The sequence below is a fragment of the Microcaecilia unicolor genome, chromosome 6 (genome assembly GCF_901765095.1).
Source record: "Microcaecilia unicolor chromosome 6, aMicUni1.1, whole genome shotgun sequence".
Classification (NCBI taxonomy): Eukaryota; Metazoa; Chordata; class Amphibia; order Gymnophiona; family Siphonopidae; genus Microcaecilia; species Microcaecilia unicolor.
Window position 1 is genome coordinate 163666468 of NC_044036.1, and position 14717 is coordinate 163681184.

The window sequence follows — 14717 nt, forward strand, 5'->3', positions numbered from 1 at the left end:
TTTTTACTGCAGGCCCTTTTCCTGTCCCATTCAAAAAAAAACCCCATTTTTTGTACATGCGGTAAAAACTGGCCCAGCGCGCATCCAATACACACGCCTACACTACTGCAGGCCACTTTTTACCGTGGCTTAGTAAAATGTGCAGGACGTCAGACTCACAGAAACAGAAGCCTGCGCGGCCGCATTGCTGATCTGCAAGAGCAGGCTTCTACATGGAATGTTGCTAGTGGAGGAGTAGCCTAGTGGTTAGTGCAGCGGACTTTGATCCTGGGGAACTGCTTTCAATTCCCACTGCAGCTCCTTGTGACCTTGTGCAAGTCACTTAATCCTCCATTGCCCCAGGTGCCAAAACTTAGATTATGAGCCCTCTAGGAACAGAGAAAGTACCTGCATATAATGTGTACAGCACTGCGTATGTCTAGTAGCGCTATAGAAATGATTAGTAGTAGTCTTGATTTCCGTATCGGCCTTCTTGAGCATTGTGCTCCTTTCATTTTAACTTGCTGGTGGTTCCCTCATTTACAAAGTTATGGCTATATAGCTCTCCTTATACTGCTTTTTGTTGTTCTGCCCCTTGCTGTGGAATTTCTCTCTCCTCAGAACTTGGATTTGAGGTTTTGAAAATTTAATTTAAGGCGGGCCTTAAGACATGGTTATTCAAACAATGTTTTAATGTTGCGGGTTAGAGCTGTGGATGGATGATGGACTTAGTACCTTGTTTTGGTTCTTAATTTTATTTTATTTAATTATATTTATTGGTTTAGATTTTTTTCTTAAGATTTGTGTTGTTTTTAATCATCCTTATGTGTTCTGGATATGTGTTAGTCTATTTGGGTTTTATTGTGCAATTCACATTCCCCTCTTTATTTGCTTTTATGTCTATAATTTTTGTATAGTGAATACATTTTGAAAGTTTTACTATTTTTTTTCTGAATTATTGTAAACCATCTTGATGTTGCATTGAAAGGCAGTATAAGAAATGCAATAAATAAATAAATAAACAAATGATTGTCTTGGTAAATGGCTTTCACTGTCAGTGAATGAAGTTAAGCTCCTTAAATGAAATTCATTGTTGGTAAGTGCAGTCTGATTCATCTGAGAAAGAACACCGGAGGGCAGACTGTGAATAGAAGGCACTTCAAAGTAATTGTTGATCAAAACAATCCCGATGTGGTTATCTTCAGTAACCTGAAATGAGAGAAAAGATATGGATCTTTGAAACAAGTAAATGGGATGCTACGATGTATCAAAACAAATTCTGCCTGTTGGAAATAAAAGAAGATTGTAGCAATGGAGAAATGCTATCCTGTCTACAGTTGGAAACGTATAATTCTGGTCACCACATCTGATGCAAGATACGTCAACCTGAAGGCTACTGAAACGGTTTTGAATTTTGGATTTGCAGCTCTGATTTCCTAGAGAAATTCCATGGAACTCAACAATAATAATTTGGTTTTTTTTTCCTATTGGAGATAAATGGGCGAAAACCTTTTGATAAGTCAGATTCACTATGACCAAATGCTTCTACCTATTAGTGCATATGGTCAGTTAGATAATGCTGTGCACATAATAATCCAAGACGTTATATTATTATTGAATTTGTATTGGAGTTTCTTATAATACATTGAGGGCACAATTTACTACTGTGTTAGCTAACAAGGATTAATGTGTTATTTACTATGGATCCCATTTTATGCGCTGGGACATCCTTGCTAACAGCATGTGCTATCTGTGTTAGCCTGCACTAATATGGTAACACACTTTGGTAAATCTAGCCATGAATGTTTTCTTTTGTCACATAAAATAACTTTGCTTAAAGTGAAGCTTGTTCATAATAAGTTTACCCCCAAATTCTATATATGGCGATTAAGTTGTGCGTGCTAATTTGGCTGCGTGGCCAAATTGCACACACAACTTAATTGATTAACAAGCCAATAAGTGCCGATAATTGTACTTAACCAATTAAGTCACTAATTGGCTTTAATTAGAATTTACACGCACACCTTTCTAGGTATATTGTAGAATGCGGTGCATGTAAATGTTAATGTGCCCAGTTGAAAAGGGGGCGTGGAATGTGCGGGTCATGGGCATTTCAAAAAACTATGTGCACTATTATGGAATACACCCGATCTGTGCCTAACTTAGGCGCAGGTATTTAGGTCTCGTTGTAGGTGGCCTAAATGCATGCACCTAAATTTTAGTCACAAGAACGGTGCATAGGCCTGTTCTGTAAACTACACATAACTTTAGGCATAGTTTATAGAATCATGCTAACTGCATGGCTTTTCAGCACTGACTTTTAAGACGCCATTTATAGAATTTGGCCCTTAGTACCTATTCTGACTTGGACATCTTTTGAAAAAGCCTCAACGCATGTCTTTTAAAATTGATAAGCTGTAAAGATAAAACCCTCCATATTTGTCCCCAGGGTCAGCTTTGCCGCTATGCAATTTAGGTGGTTGTTTAGAAGGGCAGCAAAGAGGAGCTTCAGTCGAAGCAAGACAATAGATCTTGATTCTGCCCTAACTTAGAAAGCAATCAGTGCATATTTTTACCTACAGGAAATGCAGACACTTGTTAAATAGTCAGTTTTCTTATGTAAATCTCTCTTGGAAATTGTATATATATAGTAGGCGCCAAGTTATGGAATGAGAGGGGTAGGTGCTTAGCACTGATCTTCAGCACTAGGAATCGCTCCTAAATTTAGGCAAAATGAATACTAATTTTAAGTTTAGGAGCATTTAGGTGCATTTTTAGCGTACGGTTTAGACTTTTAAGTTGTGCTGAAACTAGGAGACAAATTTAGAAACGTAGCCTAGGTGTTTTAATTTAAGAGCTTGTCTTTTTTTTTTTTTTTTTTTACGAATATTGGGCTCTCTATTTTTAGTGGATTCCAATGGCACAGATGTTATACATTATTGTTTGAACCCTATTTCCACCTTCATCTTAATAAATTGAGCACAGTCTAGATGGGAATGATGTAATCCAAAATCTTTCATCAAAAAGGAAAGTTTTGATATGAGTCAGGGTCGATTCCACAGTCATAGGCCAGCAGCTGAGTATGTACGATTAGAAATTTTTGCTGTCTGTGCCAAATACAATGATGGTTTTGTAAGCAAAGCACTCTTTGCACCTTGATTAATCAACAGACACATATGAGACAATGGCAGCAATAGCCAAGTGCTCTAAACAGAAGTATAAGAATATTGAACCTTGACCATGTGCAATAGATACCCAATGTAAAGTAATCAAGATTGAAAAAACTGAAGTGATTATCAAACTTTTATGGGGGTGGGAGGAGCTAGGGGCCTTAAAGTTGAAGTGGGCAAAAGTTCCAGTTCTTTATTGTTTGTTATACCACTTATCAAAAAGTAACATCTAAGCAGTTTATAAATTGATGCTGTAATATCAAGACAATAAAATAAGATCAGAAGTTACATGAAACTAATAGAAGAAAATGCAAGAAGACAGAGTTGACTTCAGCTGCATGACTAGATCTGAAATTTGCACTTGCCTGTATGTCTAGCAGTAATGAATGATAATTAGAACCCAAAAGTGTTTTCAAACAAATAGTTTTTCAAAACTTTCTTACAATTTTAATAGGATGATTCCAGAAATACAACAGTAAAGAATTCCACAAATGGACCCAGTACACTAAAATGAATGGTACAAGTTGAATCAATTAGTATTTGGTGAAAAGAAGGGACTTAGGAGTTTTTGTTGACAGGAACATAAAGGTCTTGATGGTGTACATGGTATTAATAGCCTGAATAAAAAGAGCAGTAAATCTGTAGATTATATTGGGAGTGATTGTGTCTTAAAGTGGCCAAACAGGTAGCAAAGGCAACGGTCAAAGCCAGAAGGTTTCTCGGGTGCAAAAGGAGAGGTATGACCAGCAGGAAAAAAGAGGTGATAGTGCCCTTGTGTAAGTCTCTGGTGAGGTCCCATTTAAAGTATTTTGTGCAATGATGGTGATTCACCTACAGAAAGATATAAATAGGATGGAGTCTGTCCAGAGGGCAGCTACAAAGTTGGTAAGTGGTCTCTGTCATAAAACTTATAGGGACAGGCTTATGAACCTCAACCTGCATACATTGGAAGAGAGGCAAGAGAGAGGATATATGATAGAGACATTTAAATACCTCAGTGACATTAATGTACAGGAGGTGAGCTTTTTTCAAATGAAAGAAAACTCTGGAATGAGAGGACATAAGATGAAGTTTAGAGGAAATAGGCTTAGGAGGAATCTAAGAAAATATTCTTTCACGGAAAGCGTGGTAGATGCATGGAATGGCCTCTTGGTGGAGGTTGTGGAGATAAGGATTGTGTCAGAATTTAAGAAAGCATGGGACAAGCACATGGGATCTGTTAAGAAAAGGAGGAGTTAGTGGTTATTGAGGATGGGCAGACTGGATGGGGCATTTGGCCATTATCTACAGTCATATGTCTTCTTCTTTCTTCTATTTTCTGCACAATAACATCCAACAGAGAATTTTCACAATGTGACACAAAACTATAAACAATATAAATATGGAAGTATTCAAAAATTAAAAGGAAAAAGCCTCAAAGAGCTCAAGGCATACTAGCCTTCGAAGCTAAGTCTTTTCATCATCGGCTTAAAAATTTCCTTTTGCAAAACACTGCTTCAATTCTATACATTTTTAATCAATTTTTTCAAAATCTCCATTGTCACCATCCTTCTCACTTTGTAAAGACCCACGACCAACGATGGCCAGCATTTCACCTTGCTGCTTCAGGGTCTATGGATCATAAATTCTCAAAAAGCGCCAGTAGACATGTGGCTTTCCTTCCTCAGTCGCATGTGTACCAGTGCTTTTTACAATAGGAGGTTTTTTTATGCCAATGATGAAGAGACTTATCTCCGAAGTCTAGTATACCTGGAGCTCATTGAGGCTTTTTCCTCCTAGTTTTTTAAGTTACTTCTGTATTTACATTACAAAGAACTGTTTGATTATATTATAAGATACTGATATTGTCGCATATAACACTGTTCCCTCTAAGCTGAGTGGAAGTTCTCTAACTGCATTGCAGCCTGTAGAGGATGGTGCTTCAATATTGTTTTTTCAATTGCTAGAAACAGACCAGAGACCTGCACAGCTTGTCTGTCTCAAACTGTTGAAAATGTGATCGTGAAATAGAACCCCCCACCCCCCCCACCACTGGCAGGACTGTAAGTGGATGACTACCGCTCAGCTTAGAGAGAATGGTGCTTATATCTTTTTGATATAAGTTTATGGCAGTGTTCTGTGTTAACTGAAGTCTCCTTAAGTCTAACTGTCGAAGACCTTGAAACAAAGAATTACAGTAATCTAACTTGTCTAATAGAAGAGCACAAAGCAGAATATGTAATGATATTTGATCAAAAAAATGAGCAGACCGAATGGGTTTTCTTTAGTTTGAAAAAAAAAACATTTTTCCATAGGAGATGTGTGTGTTTGAAATGACATTTGGAGGCGTATTTGCAAAGCACTTCGACATACAAAGTTCTATAGTAACCTGTGGTCATTTGTAAGTCTGAGGGGCCCTTTTATTTATTTGTTACATTTGTACCCCACATTTTCCCACCTATTTGCAGGCTCAATGTGGCTTACATAGTACCATGAGGCGTTAGCCACCTCCGGTGATGAAAACAAATACAGAGTGATGTGATTATCGAAAGAGATTGTGTTAGAAAATTAGGAGAATCCTAGAGAAGAAGAGTTATATAGTGTTCATTACGGGCTTTGGTTTCGTTGTGTTGCTGGGTTCAGGCACTTAAGTTGGGTCTGTGGGGTATGCCTTTTCGAACTGGTTGGTCGTTAGTGATTTCGTGATTTACAGAAGTTAAGGTGATTGTACGTTGTTTCTATGGCTTTTGGTAGTGCATTCCACAGTTGCGTGCTTATATAGGAGAAGCTGGATCCGTAAATTGATTTGTACTTGAGGCCTTTGCAGCTAGGGTAGTGAAGATTAAAGTATGTTCGTGATGGTCCAATTGTGTTTCTGGTTGGCAGGTCTATAAGGTCGGTCATATATCCTGGGGCTTCGCCATAGATAATTTTTGTGGACCAGGGTGCAGATTTTGAAAGTTATACTTTCTTTGGTTGGGAGCCAATGTAGTTTTTCTTGGAGGGGTTTGGCGCTTTCGAATCGTGATTTTCCAAATATAAGCCTGGCTGCTATGTTTTGAACGGTCTGTAGTTTCTTTATGAGTTGCTCTTTGCATCCCGAATAAATTCCATTGCAGTAGTCTGCATGGCTTAGTACCATTGATTGTATTAGGTTGCGGAATGTTGCCCTCAGGAAGAATGGTTTCATGCATTTGAGTTTTCACATTGAGTGGAACATTTTCTTGATTATGGAGTTAACTTGGCTCTCGAGTGTAAGGTGTAGGAGGGCTAATGTGCAGGTAGTACTCGCCAAATCGGCACTACCGTCGGGATAGCACATGCGCCCAGCAGTAATTCCAATTTTGGCACATGCCAAATCCCACAGTAGAAAATATTTTTCTATTTTCTACCACTGGCAGCATTCCCGGCAGTAATTGGCAGCATTCGCACATTGGTGCGCAATACATGGTTACCTTGTGGGTAGCATGTGAGCCCTTACCACTAAGTCAATGGGTGTCAGTAAGGGCTCAGACCATAATTAAGCACGTGCTAATTATAATTTTTGCGCAGGTCAATTTCCTGGCCCATTAAAAAAGACCTTTTTCCCAGACGCGGTAAAAAAATGGCCCAGCAAGTGCCCAAAAGACGCACCCACACTACCACAGGCCACTTTTTATCGCCCCTTTGTAAAAGGACCCCAAAGTGCTTTGAAAATTAACCCCTTTATTATCTAAAATAAATATTTAATCCTGAAATAATGAGAAAGTTGAGCAATGTGACATCACCGGTACAAGTAAATAGTAATTCCTTAGTTTTGGGGGGGATTCAATTTCAGTTTAAGATTGAAGGCTTAGCTAGAGTGTCTATCAACCTTGCACCAGCTGAGTTTCTTCCCTCTACCACTATGCGGTTAATTTGATATATAATATTAATCCAGTCTTAAAAGGTCTTATTTAAATGGTTACCAGTAAAGCAGCATTGTATATTTAAATAAAGAGAATTTTATGGTTAAGTCTATGCAAGGAAAGTTATGATGAGGAAATTTGTTTTTAAAATTAGGGCACCAGTAACTTACTACTTACTACCAAATGGTATTCAGTTGAACCAGAATTATTTCATGTTTCAAAGAAATTAAAAACTTACTTATTCCAGCATGTTAATGGGAAGTAATAATATTGGATGTAATTATTATGATTTTGATTGTTTACAGTGTTTTATTGATTTTATTGTTACTATGATGTTTTATGTGATGATTTCAATATACATGCCTGATTTTAGATTGCAGTGGTTTAAACCACATAGGAATGTTGGATAAGCGGTCTGTAGATATTGAATTGAAAAAATTGATATATTACCATGTTAAGTTATGCTTAGTAAAATTTCCTATGTTTTCTCTGTTCTAGCCAACCACCTGCATCTCCTAGCACACAGGAAGCAATACAGGGAATGTTATCGATGGCAAACCTCCAGTCGTCAGATTCCTGCCTACAAACATCTTGGAATGCAAACCAAGCTAAAAATAATTCCCTTTCAGCCCTAAACGCCAAAAAGTCAGCATGCAAAAGAGGGACCAAGAAAAGCACAAAAAACAGCATTGATATTGATGACTATTATGAAGATCAGGATAACTTGGGTGCTTGTTTTAAGGATTCTGATTATGGTAAGTTTAGTAATATTGTATCCTTGTGTTGTACAATGTAAAAATCCAAAAGGGGTATTCAACAAAAATGCTCATCCACAAAGTCTCTTGAATAAGTTGTCTGTAGTCCACTGAACGTATATACAGGATTTTTTTTTAAGTTTTGGAGTGATGCAAATAAAAACAAACATGAATTCCCTAAATTTGCAGCTACTGCATGGTAAAGTCCCATTTTAAGCTGCAGTAATTGCAAATTTTACCACAGTTTAGTAAAAGGGTCCCAGTAGTAGGTTGCGATAGTCAAATTGTGCTACAATTACAGCCTGAGCTATTTGCTGTAGACTATTGACAAGAGTATCTGATGAATAAGCCTCAAGTCAGTTTATAGTATATCTTTTTAACAATTACATTATCTTGATCTTCCATCATAATTTTGGAATCAAAAACAATGCCCAATATTTTTTTGTGCAGCCACAGGGGATTGTCTTGGTAAGGAATTCTCAGTTTTACTGATCCAGAGCCAATTCGTTTATTCTGGATTTAATTTTATCTGCTTATACTGCATCCAAATTTCTACTATTGAGTAGCACTCATTTAGGGTTCCTCTTACAATGCCCTGGTGGTGATTACTGCACACCGATTGTGACAAAACCTATAGGAATTCAATGGACTTTTTTTTGCATTTGACACGCTGCTAATCACTACCTCTGCTTTGTGAAAGGATCCCTTAATAAAGTATAACTAGAATTCAGGGAGACTAAGGGGGATGTTATCATTGTGGGCTACTGTTATCCCGGGTATTTAGTAGAAAGGTCTTATTGCATAAAATGGGACTTGTTCTAAAAGAGAATGAATTAGTGGTAAACACATCATAATGGTAGCCCATATTGATAACCCCCTCCCAGAAAAAACCTGGTACTACCAAAATATTATTATTATTACATTTGTATCCCACATTATCCCACCTTTTTGCAGGCTCAATGTGGCTTACAATTCATCGTGGATACTGGAAATAGAAAAGATTGTACATTTGGTTTTACAGCGAGTTTTGGGTACATGATGGTGAAATACATAATATTAGAAATAGAAAAGAGTATACATTTGTTTTAGCAGAAGTTTTGGTTACATGATGGTAAAATACATGATAGTGTTAAAGCCATAGGGGAGAAAATCCGCCAGAAAAGCGGAGAACTCAAACTGCATTACGAACAGCGCACGCAGCGCATCTGATGGTAACTTTTTCCTAAATATAGTCTTTTTAAAGACTACAACGTTACGTCTGAAGGATTATCCTCAACGTTATTTTGCAATATTTTGTCCCAGAGACTCCTGATGCAGGCCTGACGGCCGAAACACGACGTTGTGTCGAGTCTTCAAATTATCAATAAAACTGTTTATTATCAAACATCCTCCAGTTTCTGGTATCCTTGGTTGCTCTCCCACTTTTTCTGCAATAGTGTTAAAGCCATAGACATTAGGTGCATATCATCTGTATATGAATAAAAAAAAACAATTCGATACAGTAAAATCACACACTAGAAATCCACTCAGTGAAAAATAACCAATATACATTTTTTTAACAAAAAAAGAAGGAAAAGCCTCAAAGAGCTCAAAATCCCAGATGGCAAAGTGTCTTAGGCTTAATACTCAGTCTTCTGTGGCAGTCCTGGGACCCTGAAGCAGCTAAGCGAAACGCTGGCCATCGTTGGCCCGAGGGCATGTGTATTGCCTGAAAAGTAACGGCTGGGCTCTGTTTCTTAAGGATAAGTGCTGTTTTTCCGGTGCCTTACCTAGATATGGACACAAATTGTCAGAAAATAATACAGTGAGAAATAATATATAAAGAATATAATGAGAAGCACCATGATAAGTTCTTTTGGAAGGTTTTTGCCAGTGATGAAAGAGTAAGAGATTGTTCAGTTCCTTTCAGCTCTTTAAATCTTTTTAGATTTTGAACTCTTTGAGGCTTTTCCTTCCTTTTTTGTTAAAAAAAAAAAAATTATAGTGGTTATTTTTCACTGAGTGGATTTCTAGTGTGTGTGATTTTACTGTATCATTTTGTTAATCCACACCCTCTTGTTTATTGTTATAGTAAAAAAAAAAAAATTCCCCATTTGAGACCAACAGATAAATATGATGATTGAAAAAGACTCTAAGGGCCCTGTTTACGAAAGTTAGAGACACCCATAGGAATATATGGATGTCTTTAGCGTTTAGCGAACACTAAAAACGCTAGCGTACCCTTAGTGCAGCTTAATAAACATGGTCCCAAATCTCATCTCGGTGGCTCATTTTCTGTGTCTGCAATTATTCATCAAATTCTACTTCATCTCAGTCTTTCCTCTTGCTTCCACCCGCTAAGTGTCATCTTTGCTTTTTCAGTGTCACAAATACAGTAAGTGCTGTGAAGTTTGTTTTAAATAGACTGTGATATTTTAATGTGTGAAAAGGTTTGTAGATTGCCCAGAGGCATTTAGGCAAGATTAAATAGAAATCGTATGAAAGTGAAGTTGTAGATATTATGCTGTTTGTATGATATAGTAGATACAGAGAAGGTTAAATTAGCTATTCAAGTAAATTATATGCTTGTGCTGTGTGTCATATAATGGATTCTCAGCACTATTCCCTTTAAGCCAGTCTTTGGGACACACTTAGGGGTCGTTATACTAAGCCGTGTAGGCACGTACGCGGGTCCTACGCATGTCAATTTTGAACTGCCGCCCGGCTACCACGTGGCCTGGCAGTAATTTTATTTTCTACGCACGCCCACTATGCGCCCTGGAAAATTTCTGGTGCACAGCTCTAACCGGGTGGTAATCAGCATTGTATGCGTGCTGACAATTACCACCCGGTTAACGAGTGAGACTTTACCGCTAGGTCAGTGGGTGGCGGTGAGGTCTCAGGCCCAAAATAGGATGCGTGCCAATTTTAATTTTTTCTCAAGTGCATTTTCATCTGAAAAATGGACCTGCGCACGTCCAATACACGCGTCTACACCAGCGCAGGCCAATTTTTGGCGCACCTTAGTGAAAAGGACTCCTTAGCCAGTCAAGTTTTCAGGATACCCACAATGAATATGTATGAGATAGATCTGCCTACAATGGAGGTGGGGCATGCAAATCTATCTCATGCTTATTCATTGTGGGTATCCTGAAACCCTGACTGGCTAGTGATGTCCCGAGGACTGGGTTGAGAACCCTTTCTGTAAGACGGTGGAAGTCCTCCACCTACAGTCCTGCCAGTGGGAGGTACTGTTTCCCTATTACATTTGATAGGGACAGGCAATCTCTGCAGGACTCCATGGAATCTTCTTTAGGGTTACCATATGTCTGGTTTTACCTGGACATGTCCTCTTTTTGAAGACATGTCTGGGCAACCTGGCGGGCTTTGCCAATCTGCCCGTTTGTCTGGATTTCTGGACAAACGGGCAGGTTGATGGGCAGGCCGTGCCATCCTACGGCCCGCCCACCAGCCTGCCTGTTTGTCCAGAAATCCGGACAAACGGGCAGATTGCTAGCCTCCCCTCAGTTACTACTGCCCTGGTGGTCTAATGACCTCTTCCGCCTTCGGGGCAGGAAAGAGCCCCCTCTTTCCTGCCCGGCGGCCATTTTGAATCGGTGCCGAGATCACCAACAGGAAGGATGCATGCAGGGCAGCGCTCCGGGCAGGAAAGAGGGCGGGGAAAGGGGTGGGCGTGGTTGGGCGGGGCATGTGTCCTCCTTTTTGGGGGACAAAATATGGTAACCCTAATCTTCCTGTCCTCGACAATTGAAAACACAATATTGAAACACCACCCTCTACTGGTAGCAATGCAGTTGGAGGACTCCCGCTCAGCTTAGAGGGAACAGTGGTGCTCTGTGGGTGCAGACATTCTTGATTCAAAAAAATTGATTGGTGCTGTATCTGGACAGCAGATTTACAGTTCAGCGGCTGAATTATACAGTTACTCTAGGTGAAAGCCCAATGTTGATTTAAGGTACAGAAACTGTGCCCAAAATGAAATGTACATTTTTTTTTAAATTGTATTTTCCTCTGTAGTGAAAAAAGTAGATAAGTGCTCACAGTGCCACTTTAAAGGCTATTAAGTATGCAAAGGAGGATGAGGTTGATGTGCCATTTTTAACATGTTCACACGTGTCGGAAAGCCATTTCCACTAGTCTATATTATCATACTAGCAGATGGTGTCAGGCAGACATGCACCAGATATTCTCGATAGCTCAATCTGTTGAGCTCTCTTGCTTGTTTCTGTTTCAGTCTCTAGTGTTTTCTTTCTTAAAATGAAACAAAACAAGTTGTAAAGTGCCTTCTAGAAACATTGCACATAGGTGTGCTTTTCGCCATGAGTATAACAAAACTTCAGTGTGTACAAGTGAGTAGTTGGTGGTTGTGGCAGTGGGTGAGGGGTGTATATGAGCAAGCAAGTGGGTGAGATGTATGTAAATGTGAGACTAGATCAGGTGTGCGAGTAGGTGGGGAGCGCATGAGCAGGTGAGTAATATAATAACCCTCTCCCTTCCTGCTGATAGCCTCTTGCATCCCTTCTCCTCAGTCTCTTTCTCACATTTTTCCCTCCTTCACTCCCACCCAGCTCCTTTCTCTACCCCTTCTCCTCCCCTTGTTCTCTCTTCCTTCATCCTTCCCTCTTCCACATCCCTATCTCTTCCATCAGTACTTTCTCCTGCACATTAGCAAGCTGGACCCAAGCTACCTGCCTGCCATGCCCCTCCGTGCTTCCAACATCTTCTTCTCTTGGGCAGGGAGCATGACCTTGGTATATGAAGTTGCTTTTATAAGGATCATGACCCTAATTTTCAGCAAACTTCTTTGGTTTGTTCAACGTATAAAGTTGTATTTGATAAAGAGAAAGTAAATTCAGAAATATTCTCAAAAGAATAGACCCAAATGAGTAAATGCTTGGCACATTTCTGCCTTACATCAACCCTGTCTGTTTGAACAAGTAGGTTAAAGTAGTATTTGTTTTTCTGTTTGTCTAGTTTATCCATCCCTAGAATCAGATGAAGATAATCCAGTATTCAAATCACGGTCCAAAAAGAGAAAAAGCTCAGATGATGCTCCCTACAGTCCGACGGGTAAGTCCACAACATTTATGGGGTTCAGCTACATGTAGTAGTCACCGTACCCACACTTACATGAAAAACATCAGGTCTTGCTTCTACTAGCTAACATTTTTTTAAAGGGCGGGGGGCGGGAGAAGAGTGGACAGGTTTCCAAGTTTAACATATTTTATTACCATTATTAATATTATTTTGAAAATTCAAAGGACTTGAAGTTTGTAAAATTTTTGGCACTGATCATATTCATGGGAAAGTATTATTACATCTCTTATCTTTGCACCCCTAGATAGAATGTTGCATTTCAATTTTTGCATCTGCCTTTTATGGAGACCGCCACCTTCACTGTGGAGCCCTAGTATGTGACTTTATATCAGCTGTGTCCAAGGTTTGAATCTCCTTGGAAATTTTATATTTTCAGCAATCACATTTCTTTCAATATCAACAAAACCCTTTTGTGGTCAATGCTTGGGCAATACCAACAGATCCTTATTTTTATGGAAACCTTTGAATTTTATTCTTCAGTCTAATTGTTAGTGAAAAATAAAACAGTCTATCAGGGTTTCATAACAAAGAAAGCATGTTTTTCGTTTTCATTTGCTACGTTTTACCAATGCTTCAGATACAAAATAGTTTAGAAGGCTAGGACTCGCCTTTACATCATGAGACATATATTTGCTAGCAGACCTTTCCGAAGCTTTTAGCCTATTGCATATGAAAGGTTTGGGACCCTTTTACAGAACGGCGGTAAGATCAACGTGGGCTTACCATTTACTCTTCCAGGACTACCGCTGTGCCAACGCGGCAGCTGACGGTAGTCCTTCCCGAGTGCGTGCCATTTCCAGAGGAAAAAGACCCTCCCCCCCCCCCCCCCGGAAATGGTTTGCGTGCCCTTATTGCCACCTCAGTGTGTCAGTAAGGGCTCCCTGCCACATGACCATGCTTTAAGAGTTTTCTTACCACATGGCCTTGTGTGCTGGGGGCTTTTTTACCCACTGCAATAAAAAGGACCCTGGCGCTCAGGAAAAATGGCCCTTTTTTTTTCCTTCAGCTTGGCAAAAGGACCTCTTTATTTGCTGGAAGAGCCTGAACCAGACTAGGCTTGACTGCAAAGATTTTCTGTGGTCCATGAGGGGTGATCAGGGGTAGAATGATCTCTGTGAGGGAACAAATTGCTCCTGGCATGCAGTATCGCTCACATTCTGAAGGAATATTTTTTTGTTAGAAATCTATGAGGCCCTTTTACAGAGCCGGCAATAAGCCCAACGCGGGCTTACTGCTTGCTCTTTCGGGACTACTGCTGGGCCAACGCATCCGTTGGCGATAGTCCCGCCCTGAGCATGTGCCATTTCCAGGGGAAAAAAAGAAAACTCCCGGAAATGGCTTGCATGGCAATAAACCGGCAGTAATTGGGCATCGCCGTACACTGCCCAGTTACCACCGGGTTAGCGCGGGAGCCCTTATCGCCATCTCAGTGGGTAGCAATAAGGGCTCCCTGTCGCTTGGCCATGCGGTAAGAGTTCTCTTACTGCATGGCCATGTGTGCTTGGGGTTTTTCTTACGCGCTGTGGTAAAAAGGGCCCTGGCATGCGGGAAAAACGGCCCTGCCACCAGCGCAGGGCCCTTTTTCCCACAGCTTGGTAAAAGTTACCCCTATATTCCTTTCTGCGCAAAGCTCATTTTAGATTTGAGCTCAAAATTGGAAGGGCAATTTTAAAAGCCATTTCTCGAGGAATAAAACAGTGCTTTAAGTTTACCCACAATAACAGGCACTTAGAAAACTGCCCTTCTGTGTTTGGGTAAATTGCATATGTAGGTTCACTGCAAACGTATTTTTATTCACAGTAGGGGATGGTATTCCTGGGGGCAGGGTTGAGGTCAGGTTTGGAAATGTG

General features: G+C 39.8%; 1 protein-coding gene across 1 annotated transcript in view; it reads left to right on the top strand.

Moving 5' to 3' along the window:
* The window catches only part of PHF2 (PHD finger protein 2), a 289360-nt gene that overhangs the window by 264054 nt on the left and 10589 nt on the right, over window positions 1-14717 (top strand). Inside the window, exons 27-28 of the mRNA XM_030206771.1 lie at window positions 7514-7770; window positions 12745-12840. Of these exons, the coding sequence (XP_030062631.1) occupies window positions 7514-7770; window positions 12745-12840 (353 nt within the window). The remainder of the gene's footprint in view (window positions 1-7513; window positions 7771-12744; window positions 12841-14717) is intronic.